Source organism: Arachis stenosperma, chromosome 6 (genome assembly GCF_014773155.1).
Source record: "Arachis stenosperma cultivar V10309 chromosome 6, arast.V10309.gnm1.PFL2, whole genome shotgun sequence".
Lineage (NCBI taxonomy): Eukaryota > Viridiplantae > Streptophyta > Magnoliopsida > Fabales > Fabaceae > Arachis > Arachis stenosperma.
In genome coordinates, this window is record NC_080382.1 from 19,175,769 (window position 1) to 19,195,373 (window position 19,605).

Sequence of the window (19,605 nt, forward strand, 5' to 3'; positions counted from 1 at the left end):
AAATGATCTCATTCAAAAATCATCATCATTATGCAATCGTATCCTCAATTCATCTCATCAAGAACAGCCCTCAACATCCACCGACACCAACATGAGGGATCTCTCAGTTGTACAAACACAAGCAATACAGACAAGTAATACACAAATAAGGTACAAGTAGATCAAGTAGCACATAATCAGGTAACATAGCATATATGATGTAGAAATCCAAAACACATAGGCAAACCCAAACAATTCAAACATATGCAAATGATGAATGCCTGCCCTATGGCTGATGATATCATCTGTCGGTTATCAAGCCAACCCGACGTGTCCGATAGCTAACCCGGGCACAGTCTCTCTGTTGCGTATTAATATCATTAGAGGGAATATGTGCCCTGTCACCATTAGAGGGTATCTGCGCCCTGTCGCCATTAGAGGGTATCTGCGCCCTGTCGCCATTAGAGGGTATCGGTGCCCTGTCACCCTTACAACCAGAGAGAAAACACAAGCATGCTTACCTGGAGCCAGTGGAACACCCACTACTGCGGCTACTACCCAGGCGTCACAATCTCTGACCTGGAGCAAGTGGGACGAACCACAACCCTTGCTACTACCCAGGTATCTCAAACATTAACCCGGAGCAAGCGGGACGAACCACAACCCTTGCTACTGCCCAGGTATCTCAAGCATATATTCATTCAATCTCAATTCAAATTATCAATCCTCATTGTTATCAAATCTCAAACATTAACCTGGAGCAAGTGGGACGAACCACAACCCTTACTACTACCCAGGTATCAGAGTTACATTCATTCAAAACTCCATAATTAATTCATTTATCATAAACATCATTTTTCGTCTCATACCCGGAGCAAGTGGACTAGCCACTGCTACTACCCAGGGAAACTCGCATCTCAGATAGTGGAAGTGCAAATCACAATTATCAATAATTCAGCATAAACATGCATGAATTCTCATCCATGGATCAACATCCATATCAACCATCCGGCTCACGGTTAAATCCATAACCAGCCAATATTCATAGCATACACAACTATTCCGGCTCACGGTTCAATCCAGAACCAGCCAATTCATAAACAATTATGGCCCTTCGGCCAATAGCATAACAAGCACTTCCACCACCATCCTCCACATCTCACATAATCATCAATGATCCTCATTGATTATTCATCTTCCCCTTGCTTCACTCGCAAGTTACCTCATTCACTAGCCCTTTTCTAATAGCTAGGCATATCATAACGATTTAGGATATAAGTGGTGAGATCGGAGGCTTAGAAGTATGAGATTTGGCTTTTCAAACTCAAATATCAACTTTGGCATGAAAACAATGCCACGCGTACGCGTACTCCACGCGCACGCGTGGATGTCCTTAAAAACTCATCGACGCGCAAGCGTCATGCACGCTAACGCGTGGACTACAAACTTGCCAATCGGCGCGCACGCGTCAACCACGCGTACGCACGGGTGTTCTCGTGCCCCAGGCACAACACTGGCACAATTCTGGCATAACTCTCTGGAAAATGGCTGGGCGTTGGGTGCAGCACCATCGGCGCGCCCGCGCACACTGCGCGCACGCGTGGATGGCGTTTTCTGGAAGATCGGCGCGTACGCGCCAAGTGCGCCCACGCGCAAGGGGTCATTCTGCTAAAAATTTTCTAAGTTAAAAGCTGCAGAATTCACAGATTCAACCCCCAATCTTCCGACGGACATAACTTCCTCATTTTAAATCGTTTTTCACCCGTTCTTCGAACGGCATGGACATCCCGGATCCAATTTCATTTCTAAACAGATTTGGCACAAAACAAAGATCCGTAGTCCATGTTATGTCCCGTCAAAGTATGCCCAAAAACCCTGTTTTCATATAAAACCACAAAGTGCCATTTTCAAAACAAGCCATTTTCAACTCTTTTTAAAATCAACCAAAACATGCCATTTTCATCCCTTTTCTTTGAAGTCAATCAAAATACATCAATTTCAACATCAAGCCTCCTCAACTCACACATTGACACTTTACCACAATTCACAAACCGCCATATAACCATCTTTACCCATTTCAAACAAGTGGCTAAATTACAAACATATCAACATGTCATACATCCTTCCTCATCCCAATTTCCAACAATACTATTTCGATCCAACCATCATTATACATGATCAATATCATACTCACTATCACGTGGTTTCAACCCCAAATCAACCCCAATCATTTCTCAAGCATATATCACAACATACATATCTCTCATGCATTAACATACCATCAAGGCATCAATAATCATACTTACATATATGACCACATAATATATCTCAACCAAAAATCAAACATGCCTCATCTATACTATTTCACCCAAAATTTACCAATTTCCACACTTCAACTCCTCAAACCTCATTACTCAATAACCAACCCAATCATTCATATATTCATTATATGAAATTCATCCAATCACTTGTGTCATCATACAATGCACACATCAACTTACCTTCCTTACCTCTTTCCGGCCTCCGGCCCAAAATATACGGCCTCCGGCCCAAAATATACGGCCTCGGGTCCAATTTCACAATTTAAATGCATAAATCACAAATCAATACTCATTACCCAATATATCAAATTTTCAATACACCAAGCATACAAGTCCACACAATTCTCAACCCAATCATCAATTCACATTACATACCAACTATGCATATTAGCACCAACCATTTACACAATCCAAACTTAATCCTAGGGGCATCTAGCCTAGGAATTCTCATCACACCACACGGTACTTAAATGAAACTTAAACCGTACCTCTTGTAGCCAAATCAATTTAGCCTCTTCTTTAGAAGTCTCCACCAACCTTAGTCCCAAGCCTCACCAAAGCTCCTCAAGCAACACCAATCTTTCAATTGTGCACCAAGATCATCAAATACACTAACATAACCAATATCACATACATACATCAACCTAGGGCTCATGAAAATGACAACTCACAAGGGTTTGAGCACTTCTTACCTCAGCCCATATGAAGTAGGGATAGAACCCACTTAGAATCCATGTTGGAGTATCCCTAAACACCCAAAATCACAAGATTTCAACACTAACTTCCCAAAAACGTGTAACAGTGGGGAATTTCGAAAACTGGGCAGAGATGAATGGAATACTCACAACAAAACTTAGATAGAAATGTAGAGGATGAGAAGAGCGACGCGTGGCCGCAAACGGCTCGTCAATCGGAGCTCCGTAGCTCAAGTTATGGTGATTTGAAGATCAAAGAGAGTTAGGTTTCTCTCTTCTCTTCTCTCTCCCAATTTCAGCGCCCCAACCCTTCTTTTTAGGGTAAAATGAGCTGAAATGCTCATAACTAATGTTTATATATGTTGGGTCTTGGGCCCACTTAGGCCCAGTTCACTTATTGTTGTCCGTTGGCCCAATTTTGGACCAAAACCTTTAAGATTAGCGCTCCAAATCGCACTTTAAATATTTCTACCTCCCCTAATCATAATTCCTCATTTCTTAATATTATTTACTCATAATCAATTTTCTCAGCTGCAGTACCAGACAGGTCTCAGCCGGTACTGTCGGTCGAAATTCCACTGCGCGCTTTTACGCAGAAAACTATGTCTTCCGACTCGGAAAAATTCACTGAATCCAAATATCATATTTAAATCATCAAATTCCAATTGCCAAATATTCCAACCATATTCGCTCCTCCTTAACTTATTATTTAATTAAATTTCGGTTAGACCGGGTATTACATTCTACCCCCCTAACAGAAATTTTCGTCCTCGAAAATTCCATCCATCACTGCGAGTACGCGAGCATAGCCTACCTTTATATCAAACACATAACAGTTCCAAGGTCCTTTTACTCTGCGCGCTTCCGTTGCCGCGCTCTGATTTCTTTATTCCTGAGGGTCTCGGTCGTTCGTTCAACGCTGACCAACAGTCTCGTTCCTTACTTTTACCGTCTCATCAATAATATTGCTATCATCGTTAATCATAACCATCATCCCACATCACTATAATCAATCAAAGCTTTCTTCGCTTTTAGAATTCAATGAGTTTGGACTAACAAGCTGACAAACTCTTATGAATCCGCTTCCCTTTAATAATCTATAAAAGCTTTCGAGACACATCTCTTTTGTTGAAGTTACTCAGATCAAAATCATTTTCAAAAGCATGACCAAGTACTCCTTCAAATTCTTGGGAAAATTTTTAACAGCACCTCCCCAAAAATTGGAGTTTACCACTCGTCACGGATTCCCTCAAACCAATCTCAGCACCGCATCAGCATTGCAATTTAAAGGTTTCCAAACGATTCCTCTGAATCCGATCATTACAAATCTTGATCCAAATCCAAAGTCACCATGACCAAACATCATAGCACTCATCTTTCGAACACTACAACTTGCACTCAATCATCATCTAAATCCGACTATGCATCAATGATAATTTCATCACCCGTTCCAGAACCGTTAAGGCTCACAGCCGTAATTAATTCCAATTATCGAGAATCAGTATCCGTATAAGCTCACTAAACTTTTAAGTACTCAAAGCATAAAGCATTTTTAATCATATCCCACTTTTCCTTATTATTACCATACTATGCTAACGCTTTTAGCAAGCTTCCGCTATGCCACTTTGATTTCTCGTCAAGTATTAGCTCCATCACTTATTTCCTCAAGTACCCAACCACAACTTAGCATGACTGGTATTTCAACTCAACGTTTCTAAATCCATCATTTAGGACCATTCTTTATCTGTTTAAATTAAAGGAACTAAAAGTCATGGGTTCAATCCGTTTCACCAAAAATCCAGAAATCAACCAACTACATAACAAACACAACACATCATTCTCAACAGAAAGTCATTTACATCACGGGCATTTATCCATTTGTATTAAGGCAATCCCTTACTCGGACCATCCGGTTTGCTTCTCAGTCTAACATTAAGCTCGACATTCCCAGTTTTACTGTACAGGCGGTATTATAAAATCACACACTGCCATTTAAGCCTGATTATTGCAATTACCTCAATCTTACTGCCGCAATCGGCCCGCATCCTGACTCTCTCCTTGTTGGCAATTTCTTGATACATGCCCTGGTAACCCGCACTTGTAACATACGCCTAACCCCAATAGGCATGGCCTATCTGGGTGATGACTTCCACATCTTTGACAGCTCGAAACATCAGAAGAAGTCGATGTCCGCTTTCCCTTACCATTTCTTTGGGACTCCTCACTCGTCGCAAAGTTATTCCGCCCTTGGGGAAAGTGTTGCATGTATCCTCTCTCCTTAAACTCTCGACCCCTTGGTGCAAATCTTTGGTTGTGCTCTCTATGACTTCCTTTCTCTGCAACCATCCTCTTCACACACTCTTCAACAATTCTGCTCTTATTCACCAACTCTGAAAAAGTTCGGATCTCCATTGGTCCCACTGAACTCAAGATGTCACTCCGGAGCCCTCCTTCATACTTAATGCATTTCCATTCCTCGAAGTCTCCCGGAGTTCCCTGACACATGCGAGAAAACCTGAATAACTCCTCAAATTTGTCTGTATACTCAGATACGGACATAACACCTTGCTTCAACCGTAGTAACCCCAATTCCTTGGATGTCCTGGCGGAATTTGGGAAGTACTTCTTATAGAATTCCACCCGGAAGGCATCCCAAGTGATAGGATAATTCCCCTGTTGTAAGAGACGTCGAGCCCCTTGCCACCAATGCGATGCCTCCCCTGTAAGCAGGTAGGTAGCAAATTCAACACACTGCTCCTCGGGTACCAACTGCGCTTGCAACGCTCGCTCCATAGCCTGAAACCAAGTATCAGCTTCAGTCGGATTGGTGGTTCCCTTGAACTTAGGTGGATTAACCTTTAAGAAAGTTGCCAGTGTCATCGGGCCCTGAGCTTCCCTTCCACCATTGCCATTATTGTTTATCTGTTGCCCAAGAGCCTCTGCAGTGGCCTGCATAGCAGCAGCCATATTCTCCAAAGCCGCCATAAGGTTTACCGGGTTATTCAGGTTGACTTCCGGTTCCTGCGTGCTAGTACGATCTCTCTCACGTCCCTGACTGGGTCCACGAGGCGCCATTTGGTTCCTATACACACCAAACAATCGATATCAAGTTGATCAGTCTCAATATCGGAAGTATGGTGCTTCAAAGTACCAAAGGTACACTCATGGACTTCATGCTAGATGTATCAGTTAGATACCCTAACTAGCACAGGCACAGACTCAGAGTATGCATTGAAGCATAAGCAGTTCCATCCCTCAGGCTCACGAGGACGAACTGCTCTGATACCATAATGTAACACCCTAATATCCAAATCCTTATGCTCGAGTCATAAGTCAATGATATTACGGTGGTACGACTCTCAGGTGGATTTTTAATATATAATATAGGTAATTTTGAAAGGAGTATTAATCAAGAAGCCTGAAAAGAGTAGAAATAAAATCGCGAAGACGTATCACTCACGTTTCGACAACGAAAAGATGAAACGTGAAGCCGAAAGCGATATACGGATAAGGCATAAAGGAGATTAAGAGATAGATAACAGATAGATATATATAACATAAGTAAATAGCCACTAGTCGCGACCCGCGAAGTTTAGGCCGGCTAGGGTACAATATGAAAGTAGATGACAACAAAATATCCTAATCTCTCCCAAAGGAAACATGAGAGCCTCTATAGGCAAGTTCAAAAAGGGTTCAATTACATAATATAATCTTTTCAAAACAAAGATGGAGAGATTCTAATCAAAACACAAAGTAGAGGAAATAAATATCTTCGCCATCTCTCAGACGAACCGCAGCTCACTTCTGAGCACCTGAACCTGTATCTGAAAAACAAGAAATATATACGGAATGAGAACCCCGGGCCCATGGGTTCCCAGTACGGTAAAAGTGCCAAATAAATCCAATGCACTGCAACAAAAACTCACTAAGCATCCTAAACTCCTTTTCACCAAGTATCCAGCCTAGATTCTCACTAATCCATGAATAGGCATCTGTTGTAAGGGGATTCTAAATCTAGTTCATGTTACACATGTTTTCCCAACTCGCTGATTCTTTCACGAATCAGACTCAGAATCATAAGCAAAACCATTACCAGTTGTTCTGCCTCAGCAACGTTATATCAATACATCATACCCTCGCCTGGAGCTAGTGAAATCACATCACTGCGTCTACCCAGGGGGCTCAAATGATCCCATTCAAAAATCATCATCATTATGCAATCGTATCCTCAATTCATCTCATCAAGAACAGCCCTCAACATCCACCGACACCAACATGAGGGATCTCTCAGTTGTACAAACACAAGCAATACAGACAAGTAATACACAAATAAGGTACAAGTAGATCAAGTAGCACATAATCAGGTAACATAGCATATATGATGTAGAAATCCAAAACACATAGGCAAACCCAAACAATTCAAACATATGCAAATTATGAATGCCTGCCCTATGGCTGATGATATCATCTGTCGGTTATCAAGCCAACCCGACGTGTCCGATAGCTAACCCGGGCACAGTCTCTCTGTTGCGTATTAATATCATTAGAGGGAATATGTGCCCTGTCACCATTAGAGGGTATCTGCGCCCTGTCGCCATTAGAGGGTATCTGCGCCCTGTCGCCATTAGAGGGTATCGGTGCCCTGTCACCCTTACAACCAGAGAGAAAACACAAGCATGCTTACCTGGAGCCAGTGGAACACCCACTACTGCGGCTACTACCCAGGCGTCACAATCTCTGACCTGGAGCAAGTGGGACGAACCACAACCCTTGCTACTACCCAGGTATCTCAAACATTAACCCGGAGCAAGCGGGACGAACCACAACCCTTGCTACTGCCCAGGTATCTCAAGCATATATTCATTCAATCTCAATTCAAATTATCAATCCTCATTGTTATCAAATCTCAAACATTAACCTGGAGCAAGTGGGACGAACCACAACCCTTACTACTACCCAGGTATCAGAGTTACATTCATTCAAAACTCCATAATTAATTCATTTATCATAAACATCATTTTTCGTCTCATACCCGGAGCAAGTGGACTAGCCACTGCTACTACCCAGGGAAACTCGCATCTCAGATAGTGGAAGTGCAAATCACAATTATCAATAATTCAGCATAAACATGCATGAATTCTCATCCATGGATCAACATCCATATCAACCATCCGGCTCACGGTTAAATCCATAACCAGCCAATATTCATAGCATACACAACTATTCCGGCTCACGGTTCAATCCAGAACCAGCCAATTCATAAACAATTATGGCCCTTCGGCCAATAGCATAACAAGCACTTCCACCACCATCCTCCACATCTCACATAATCATCAATGATCCTCATTGATTATTCATCTTCCCCTTGCTTCACTCGCAAGTTACCTCATTCACTAGCCCTTTTCTAATAGCTAGGCATATCATAACGATTTAGGATATAAGTGGTGAGATCGGAGGCTTAGAAGTATGAGATTTGGCTTTTCAAACTCAAATATCAACTTTGGCATGAAAACAATGCCACGCGTACGCGTACTCCACGCGCACGCGTGGATGTCCTTAAAAACTCATCGACGCGCAAGCGTCATGCACGCTAACGCGTGGACTACAAACTTGCCAATCGGCGCGCACGCGTCAACCACGCGTACGCACGGGTGTTCTCGTGCCCCAGGCACAACACTGGCACAATTCTGGCATAACTCTCTGGAAAATGGCTGGGCGTTGGGTGCAGCACCATCGGCGCGCCCGCGCACACTGCGCGCACGCGTGGATGGCGTTTTCTGGAAGATCGGCGCGTACGCGCCAAGTGCGCCCACGCGCAAGGGGTCATTCTGCTAAAAATTTTCTAAGTTAAAAGCTGCAGAATTCACAGATTCAACCCCCAATCTTCCGACGGACATAACTTCCTCATTTTAAATCGTTTTTCACCCGTTCTTCGAACGGCATGGACATCCCGGATCCAATTTCATTTCTAAACATATTTGGCACAAAACAAAGATCCGTAGTCCAAGTTATGTCCCGTCAAAGTATGCCCAAAAACCCTGTTTTCATATAAAACCACAAAGTGCCATTTTCAAAACAAGCCATTTTCAACTCTTTTTAAAATCAACCAAAACATGCCATTTTCATCCCTTTTCTTTGAAGTCAATCAAAATACATCAATTTCAACATCAAGCCTCCTTAACTCACACATTGACACTTTACCACAATTCACAAACCGCCATATAACCATCTTTACCCATTTCAAACAAGTGGCTAAATTACAAACATATCAACATGTCATACATCCTTCCTCATCCCAATTTCCAACAATACTATTTCGATCCAACCATCATTATACATGATCAATATCATACTCACTATCACGTGGTTTCAACCCCAAATCAACCCCAATCATTTCTCAAGCATATATCACAACATACATATCTCTCATGCATTAACATACCATCAAGGCATCAATAATCATACTTACATATATGACCACATAATATATCTCAACCAAAAATCAAACATGCCTCATCTATACTATTTCACCCAAAATTTACCAATTTCCACACTTCAACTCCTCAAACCTCATTACTCAATAACCAACCCAATCATTCATATATTCATTATATGAAATTCATCCAATCACTTGTGTCATCATACAATGCACACATCAACTTACCTTTCTTACCTCTTTCCGGCCTCCGGCCCAAAATATACGGCCTCCGGCCCAAAATATACGGCCTCGGGTCCAATTTCACAATTTAAATGCATAAATCACAAATCAATACTCATTACCCAATATATCAAATTTTCAATACACCAAGCATACAAGTCCACACAATTCTCAACCCAATCATCAATTCACATTACATACCAACTATGCATATTAGCACCAACCATTTACACAATCCAAACTTAATCCTAGGGGCATCTAGCCTAGGAATTCTCATCACACCACACGGTACTTAAATGAAACTTAAACCGTACCTCTTGTAGCCAAATCAATTTAGCCTCTTCTTTAGAAGTCTCCACCAACCTTAGTCCCAAGCCTCACCAAAGCTCCTCAAGCAACACCAATCTTTCAATTGTGCACCAAGATCATCAAATACACTAACATAACCAATATCACATACATACATCAACCTAGGGCTCATGAAAATGACAACTCACAAGGGTTTGAGCACTTCTTACCTCAGCCCATATGAAGTAGGGATAGAACCCACTTAGAATCCATGTTGGAGTATCCCTAAACACCCAAAATCACAAGATTTCAACACTAACTTCCCAAAAACGTGTAACAGTGGGGAATTTCGAAAACTGGGCAGAGATGAATGGAATACTCACCACAAAACTTAGATAGAAATGTAGAGGATGAGAAGAGCGACGCGTGGCCGCAAACGGCTCGTCAATCGGAGCTCCGTAGCTCAAGTTATGGTGATTTGAAGATCAAAGAGAGTTAGGTTTTCTCTCTTCTCTTCTCTCTCCCAATTTCAGCGCCCCAACCCTTCTTTTTAGGGTAAAATGAGCTGAAATGCTCATAACTAATGTTTATATATGTTGGGTCTTGGGCCCACTTAGGCCCAGTTCACTTATTGTTGTCCGTTGGCCCAATTTTGGACCAAAACCTTTAAGATTAGCGCTCCAAATCGCACTTTAAATATTTCTACCTCCCCTAATCATAATTCCTCATTTCTTAATATTATTTACTCATAATCAATTTTCTCAGCTGCAGTACCAGACAGGTCTCAGCCGGTACTGTCGGTCGAAATTCCACTGCGCGCTTTTACGCAGAAAACTATGTCTTCCGACTCGGAAAAATTCACTGAATCCAAATATCATATTTAAATCATCAAATTCCAATTGCCAAATATTCCAACCATATTCGCTCCTCCTTAACTTATTATTTAATTAAATTTCGGTTAGACCGGGTATTACATTCTACCCCCCTAACAGAAATTTTCGTCCTCGAAAATTCCATCCATCACTGCGAGTACGCGAGCATAGCCTACCTTTATATCAAACACATAACAGTTCCAAGGTCCTTTTACTCTGCGCGCTTCCGTTGCCGCGCTCTGATTTCTTTATTCCTGAGGGTCTCGGTCGTTCGTTCAACGCTGACCAACAGTCTCGTTCCTTACTTTTACCGTCTCATCAATAATATTGCTATCATCGTTAATCATAACCATCATCCCACATCACTATAATCAATCAAAGCTTTCTTCGCTTTTAGAATTCAATGAGTTTGGACTAACAAGCTGACAAACTCTTATGAATCCGCTTCCCTTTAATAATCTATAAAAGCTTTCGAGACACATCTCTTTTGTTGAAGTTACTCAGATCAAAATCATTTTCAAAAGCATGACCAAGTACTCCTTCAAATTCTTGGGAAAATTTTTAACAGCACCTCCCCAAAAATTGGAGTTTACCACTCGTCACGGATTCCCTCAAACCAATCTCAGCACCGCATCAGCATTGCAATTTAAAGGTTTCCAAACGATTCCTCTGAATCCGATCATTACAAATCTTGATCCAAATCCAAAGTCACCATGACCAAACATCATAGCACTCATCTTTCGAACACTACAACTTGCACTCAATCATCATCTAAATCCGACTATGCATCAATGATAATTTCATCACCCGTTCCAGAACCGTTAAGGCTCACAGCCGTAATTAATTCCAATTATCGAGAATCAGTATCCGTATAAGCTCACTAAACTTTTAAGTACTCAAAGCATAAAGCATTTTTAATCATATCCCACTTTTCCTTATTATTACCATACTATGCTAACGCTTTTAGCAAGCTTCCGCTATGCCACTTTGATTCTCGTCAAGTATTAGCTCCATCACTTATTTCCTCAAGTACCCAACCACAACTTAGCATGACTGGTATTTCAACTCAACGTTTCTAAATCCATCATTTAGGACCATTCTTTATCTGTTTAAATTAAAGGAACTAAAAGTCATGGGTTCAATCCGTTTCACCAAAAATCCAGAAATCAACCAACTACATAACAAACACAACACATCATTCTCAACAGAAAGTCATTTACATCACGGGCATTTATCCATTTGTATTAAGGCAATCCCTTACTCGGACCATCCGGTTTGCTTCTCAGTCTAACATTAAGCTCGACATTCCCAGTTTTACTGTACAGGCGGTATTATAAAATCACACACTGCCATTTAAGCCTGATTATTGCAATTACCTCAATCTTACTGCCGCAATCGGCCCGCATCCTGACTCTCTCCTTGTTGGCAATTTCTTGATACATGCCCTGGTAACCCGCACTTGTAACATACGCCTAACCCCAATAGGCATGGCCTATCTGGGTGATGACTTCCACATCTTTGACAGCTCGAAACATCAGAAGAAGTCGATGTCCGCTTTCCCTTACCATTTCTTTGGGACTCCTCACTCGTCGCAAAGTTATTCCGCCCTTGGGGAAAGTGTTGCATGTATCCTCTCTCCTTAAACTCTCGACCCCTTGGTGCAAATCTTTGGTTGTGCTCTCTATGACTTCCTTTCTCTGCAACCATCCTCTTCACACACTCTTCAACAATTCTGCTCTTATTCACCAACTCTGAAAAAGTTCGGATCTCCATTGGTCCCACTGAACTCAAGATGTCACTCCGGAGCCCTCCTTCATACTTAATGCATTTCCATTCCTCGAAGTCTCCCGGAGTTCCCTGACACATGCGAGAAAACCTGAATAACTCCTCAAATTTGTCTGTATACTCAGATACGGACATAACACCTTGCTTCAACCGTAGTAACCCCAATTCCTTGGATGTCCTGGCGGAATTTGGGAAGTACTTCTTATAGAATTCCACCCGGAAGGCATCCCAAGTGATAGGATAATTCCCCTGTTGTAAGAGACGTCGAGCCCCTTGCCACCAATGCGATGCCTCCCCTGTAAGCAGGTAGGTAGCAAATTCAACACACTGCTCCTCGGGTACCAACTGCGCTTGCAACGCTCGCTCCATAGCCTGAAACCAAGTATCAGCTTCAGTCGGATTGGTGGTTCCCTTGAACTTAGGTGGATTAACCTTTAAGAAAGTTGCCAGTGTCATCGGGCCCTGAGCTTCCCTTCCACCATTGCCATTATTGTTTATCTGTTGCCCAAGAGCCTCTGCAGTGGCCTGCATAGCAGCAGCCATATTCTCCAAAGCCGCCATAAGGTTTACCGGGTTATTCAGGTTGACTTCCGGTTCCTGCGTGCTAGTACGATCTCTCTCACGTCCCTGACTGGGTCCACGAGGCGCCATTTGGTTCCTATACACACCAAACAATCGATATCAAGTTGATCAGTCTCAATATCGGAAGTATGGTGCTTCAAAGTACCAAAGGTACACTCATGGACTTCATGCTAGATGTATCAGTTAGATACCCTAACTAGCACAGGCACAGACTCAGAGTATGCATTGAAGCATAAGCAGTTCCATCCCTCAGGCTCACGAGGACGAACTGCTCTGATACCATAATGTAACACCCTAATATCCAAATCCTTATGCTCGAGTCATAAGTCAATGATATTACGGTGGTACGACTCTCAGGTGGATTTTTAATATATAAATATAGGTAATTTTGAAAGGAGTATTAATCAAGAAGCCTGAAAAGAGTAGAAATAAAATCGCGAAGACGTATCACTCACGTTTCGACAACGAAAAGATGAAACGTGAAGCCGAAAGCGATATACGGATAAGGCATAAAGGAGATTAAGAGATAGATAACAGATAGATATATATAACATAAGTAAATAGCCACTAGTCGCGACCCGCGAAGTTTAGGCCGGCTAGGGTACAATATGAAAGTAGATGACAACAAAATATACATGGCCGATTATGCAGATTTTATAGTTCTAACAAACATAATCGTCACCCAAATTTTTTAAAAACAAAATAATGAAACCAACACTGTTCAATACAAAGCAAACATGATCCAAAACATATAATTAAACATTATCCAAGTCTCTAATCAACCAAACATTGTCCAAATTATAACTTAAAGTACAACCAACAACCATTCTAAACACAAACACAAAAGTAACATTCTGAATTCAATCATAATCGTTAAGGCAAAAGCCCACTCGACAAGCCCGCCTCAAAAGTGCTTAATTCCATTCTTGATGTGCATTCCCATCAACCAACATTGAGCACAACAAAAAATTAATGATTGCAAAAGCTCATGAAAAAAACTTGTAGTTCTTGGCTGAGACAATGATATTCCTCAAAGAACCAATAGGTGATAGTGTCATTATCAATACTCCAATAATAATGCAAATCTGAAATTCAAGGATGGAGGAAAAAAATTGGCTAGTAACCTCATTGATAATTTGCAAAACTGAAGATGAACTTATTAGTAGTTGAATCCAAATGAACTTACCCAATTAATTGTCCAAGACAAGCCATATTTTCTAGGTTTCTTGAGCTTAAGCCATATGATGCATGGAAGCTGCAAGTAGCCATAAAATAAGACCAACTAAGCATGTATATACATATATAGTGGTTTGGATAAATATTTATAGTTACATATATATAACTTACAAAGTATGAGGTGGGAGCAAAGGCAAATCTACCAAGAAATCCAAGAAGAGAACCAAAAAATGGGATGCTGATTCCTATTAACATTGTGATTCCTGCAAAACAGGATTTGAAATTTGGCTAGAAATCAATCGAAACCATTAGTGGTATGAACTAAGATTACTAAACTAAATGATCATGGCAGGGTTAAATGGTAGCTACTACATACACAGATCTTAAAATTATGTACCCGCAATGATTTACATTAAAAAATTATAACAAGACTTTATTTAAGACAATATAATAATAAGAGGTCTGTTTAATTTATTTTATTTGAGTAAAAATTCATAATAATAATCATAATAATCACATACCAACAAATAGAGTGCGAGTTATGACACGTAAGGTGGAAGAAGGTGAGATGTTCAATCGTGTTACCAAATAAGTTTCAATCATATCAAATACTGGCATTGCAAACACTTGAGTCATAAAAAAATGGAGTTATGAAATGGTCATTCCTTGTGAGTAGGTCTAATAACGGGTGAAACTAGATAATAGGAAGAAAAAGTAGTGACCTGATAGCCTCCAACGACGTGGATGACAACAAAGAGATTAGCTATGGCAATAAGCCAAGCAGGGTGTTCGAGTGTGATAAGTATGTTATCATCCACCATGTTTCCAAACATGTAGTAGCCAACAAAGGCAACAGGGAAGTAACATGTTGCAACTCCAATGTATGCCCAAATACACCCTTTCCACATTGGTACCTAGGAAGGCTTCTCTGTCGTTGAAGGCATTGTTGCTTGAATCTCTAGCACCACATTGTGTCCTGCATATGCAAATGCCACATCTCCCAATGCAGAGAAGAAATTGAGCACACCATCACTCGTGCTTTTCATCTTCACGTTATAGGACACGTCTGGTGTAATCTCTTTCTTGATGAATGCACCCAAAGCGATGAACGAATAAGTCAAAGACATCACTGCTGCACGGAGAGAGATGGCAGAAATAGAGTTGAAGCTAGGGAGCTGGGCAAGAACGAAGTTGACGGAAGCAAAGACCATGATCCAATAACTGGTCTTGATTGGCGTGCATTCAGGGCAAAAGGTTTCGTGAACCTTTTTTATTGACTTGCCTTCGGTCACCATGTAGACGATGCATGTTCCAACTTCAACCAGCAGTTGTTGGGGAACCACAATCCACAGACCAAGCTTTTCCCCAAATGCTTCTTGACCTAGTTCGTGGTACCTATCAAGTCTCTTCCCTCCCGGTACCATCTCATGCATCTCAACCATTTGCCAGAGCATGTACAGCGTGATAACCCATGACAAGATCATCACCGTGATTCCAAGACCCCTGCATTCATGCATCTTCAATCAATTTCTTATTCGTATATTTACTACAATAAACATAGTGTGTTAAGAATCTACGTACCATCCCATATGTGCCATTGCATATGGAAGGCTCAGAACACCGGCGCCCACCATGGCTGTCAGATTGTGAAATGCAGAATACCACCATTTTGCATTTCTTGAAGCAATGATCGGAAGCCATTCTTCAAGGCTCTTTTGCTTTGATGCGGATGCTGATGATGCTGAACCTTTACCACTTCCTTCTTTGTCGAAACCCGTCTCTTTTTAGTTTCTAAGTAAATGTCACCACCTTAACCAGTTATAAATAGCTCGCAGAAAAACGGTTAACCCAATTTCAGCGTTGAAACTATTATTTCCATAGACATTTACGGACAATCTAAGACTAAGATTAGCTTGAAATTAGCTATATATTATTACTGTTGCTTTCTTTAGAATATTATAGTTGTAAAAACCGTTGCAATTTAATTTGAGAACAACAAAAGTAAACGCTCGTTTGTCAACTTCATCAATTTTTGTACTTTTAAGAGATATGATATAAACATATTAATAAGGTACAAACAAAATAATGGTGAACAAATAAAGAATATAGCAAAGTGTAATTTGGATTAGTAGATTAAAAAAAGGTTATTAATTAGAATGAATATTGTTTGGTTAAGTTAATAATAATAAATTCAAAATTCCCTTTGAATGTATAATTACTAAAATTGAATACAATATTGCACCTTTAGTCCATTTTTATTTTTAAAATATGTTAATAAATTATGCGAGTATTGTTATAAACAAATGGTCTAAACTTTTACGTGTGTTACATAAATGTTATATATAAGAGGCTATTTATAAACTAGCCAAAAAAAGAAAAATTACAAAAAAAACTCTTTGTAAAATTTCTTAAAAAATTTTTAAACTCACAAATTGCGATCTATTTTGTTTAAGAAAACTTATTCTCTTCAATTTTAGTGATCATATATGGAAACTAAAATTGAGAAGCTCTCTTTTAGTTTGAAGTCTACTATTAAAAAACCTAACAAATAAGCAACATTTTCTTGTTTTGAGTTTTCACATGAATTTTGTTAAAAAAAATGTAAGATAGCAGTAGAAAAAGAATTTTGTATGTATTCAAGTTGTATGAAATAATATAATATAAAAGAGTATTTAAAACAAGTGACAACATTCTCAACTCCCTTATCAATGGTATAAACAAAAATTTGGGTAGCTTGTATAATATCTATTATACAAATAGGAAAAAGAGAGTTTACTTTCAATGCCTCTAGCCCACTATCAGTCGGAGAATGTCATTTTCTCTAAAAGAAAAGAAATGCTTATTTACAATCATTTATATCAGCTGCAAAACAATAATTAAGGAAGCCAAATATACATGGCCGATTATGCAGATTGTATAGTTCTAACAAACATAATCATCACCCAAATTTTTTAAAAACAAAATAATGAAACTAACACTGTTCAAAACAAAGCAAACATGATCCAAAACATATAATTAAACATTATCCAAGTCTCTAATCAACCAAAAATTGTCCAAATTATAACTTAAAGTACAACCAACAACCATTCTAAACATAAACACAAAAGTAACATTCTGAATTCAATCATAATCTTTAAGGCAAAAGTCCACTCGACAAGCCCGCCTCAAAAGTGCTTAATTCCATTCTTGTTGTGCATTCCCATCAACCAACATTGAGCACAACAAAAAATTAATGATTGCATAAGCTCATGAAAAAAACTTGTAGTTCTTGGCTGAGACAATGATATTCCTCAAAGCACCAATAGGTGATAGTGTCATTATCAATACTCCAATAACAATGCAAATCTGAAGTTCAACGATGGAGGAAAAAAATTGGCTAGTATACTCATTGATAATTTGCAAAACTGAAGATGAACTTATTAGTAGTTGAATCCAAATGAACTTACCCAATTAATTGTCCAGGACAAGCCATATTTTCTAGGTTTCTTGAGCTTAAGCCATATGATGCATGGAAGCTGCAAGTAGGCATAAAATAAGACCAACTAAGCATGTATATACATATATAGTGGTTTGGATAAATATTTATAGTTACATATATAACTTACAAAGTATAAGGTGGGAGCAAAGGCAAATCCACCAAGAAATCCAAGAAGAGAACCAAAAAATAGGATGCTGATTCCTATTAACATTGTGATTCCTGCAAAACAGGATTTGAAATTTGGCTAGAAATCAATCGAAACCACTGGTGGTATGAACTAAGATTACTAAACTAAATGATCATGGCAGGGTTAAATGGTAGCTACTACATACACAAATCTTAAAATTATGTACTCGCAATGATTTACATTAAAAAATTATAACAAGAATTTATTTAAGACAATATAATAATAAGAGGTCTGTTTAATTTATTTTATTTGAGTAAAAAATCATAATAATAATCATAATAATCACATACCAACAAATAGAGTGCGAGTTATGACACGTAAGGTGGAAGAAGGTGAGAAGTTCAATCGTGTTACCAAATAAGTTTCAATCATATTAAAGACTGGCATTGCAAACACTTGAGTCATAAAAAAATGGAGTTATGAAATGGTCATTCCTTGTGAGTAGGTCTAATAACGGGTGAAACTAAATAATAGAAAGAAAAAGTAGTGACCTGATAGCCTCCAACGACGTGGATGACAACAAAGAGATTAGCTATGGCAATAAGCCAAGCTGGGTGTTCGAGTGTGATGAGGATGTTATCATCCACCATGTTTCCAAACATGTAGTAGCCAACAAAGGCAACAGGGAAGTAACATATTGCAACTCCAATCTATGCCCAAATACACCCTTTCCACATTGGTACCTTGGAAGGCTTCTCTGCCGTTGAAGGCATTGTTGCTTGAATCTCTAGCACCACATTGTGTCCTGCATATGCAAATGCCACATCTCCCAATGCAGAGAAGAAATTGAGCACACCATCACTCGTGCTTTTCATCTTCACGTTATAGGACACGTCTGGTGTAATCCCTTTTTTGATGGATGCACCCCAAGCGATGAACGAATAAGTTAGAGACATCACTGCTGCACCGAGAGAGATGGCAGAAATAGAGTTAAAGTTGGGGAGCTGGGCAAGAACGAAGTTGACGGAAGTAAAGACCATGATCCAATAACTGGTCTTGATTGGCGTGCATTCAGAGCAAAAGGTTTCGTGAACCTTTTTTATTGACTTGCCTCCGGTCACCATGTAGACGATGCATGTTCCAACTTCAACCAGCAGTTGTTGGGGAACCACAATCCACAGACCAAGCTTTTCCCCAAATGCTTCTTGACCTAGTTCGTGGTACCTATCAGGTCTCTTCCCTCCCTGTACCATCTCATGCATCTCAACCATTTGTCAGAGCATGTACAGCGTGATAACCCATGACAAGATCATCACCGTGATTCCAAGACCCCTGCATTCATGCATCTTCAATCAATTTCTTATTCGTATATTCACTACAATAAACATAGTGTGTTAAGAATCTACGTACCATCCCATATGTGCCATTGCATACGGAAGGCTCAGAACACCGGCGCCCACCATGGCTGTCAGATTGTGAAATGCAGAATACCACCATTTTGCATTTCTTGAAGCAGTGATCGGAAGCCATTCTTCAAGGCTCTTTTGCTTTGATGTGGATGCTGATGATGCTGAACCTTCACCACTTCCTTCTTTGTCGAAACCCGTCTCTTTTTAGTTTCCAAGTAAATGTCACCACCTTAAC

At 40.1% G+C, this 19,605-nt stretch overlaps 2 protein-coding genes and 2 pseudogenes across 2 annotated transcripts; all 4 read right to left on the minus strand.

The window, feature by feature from the left end:
* Positions 1–4,772: 4,772 nt before the first annotated feature.
* On the minus strand, positions 4,773–5,788 carry LOC130933810 (uncharacterized). The gene is made up of 2 exons (XM_057863419.1): positions 5,105–5,788; positions 4,773–4,808 (listed from the first exon to the last, which is right to left on the minus strand). The coding sequence occupies exons 1-2, from the start codon at positions 5,786–5,788 to the stop codon at positions 4,773–4,775; spliced, it is 720 nt and encodes a 239-aa protein (XP_057719402.1).
* A 6,163-nt stretch (positions 5,789–11,951) lies between these two features.
* On the minus strand, positions 11,952–12,967 carry LOC130933811 (uncharacterized). Its single transcript, XM_057863420.1, has 2 exons — positions 12,284–12,967; positions 11,952–11,987 (listed from the first exon to the last, which is right to left on the minus strand). Exons 1-2 carry the CDS (start codon positions 12,965–12,967, stop codon positions 11,952–11,954), a joined length of 720 nt encoding a protein of 239 aa, XP_057719403.1.
* Positions 12,968–14,166: 1,199 nt separating this feature from the next.
* LOC130936552 (lysine histidine transporter 2-like) lies at positions 14,167–16,098 on the minus strand (annotated as a pseudogene).
* A 1,504-nt stretch (positions 16,099–17,602) lies between these two features.
* Positions 17,603–19,532, minus strand: LOC130936553 (lysine histidine transporter-like 2; annotated as a pseudogene).
* Positions 19,533–19,605: the final 73 nt, after the last annotated feature.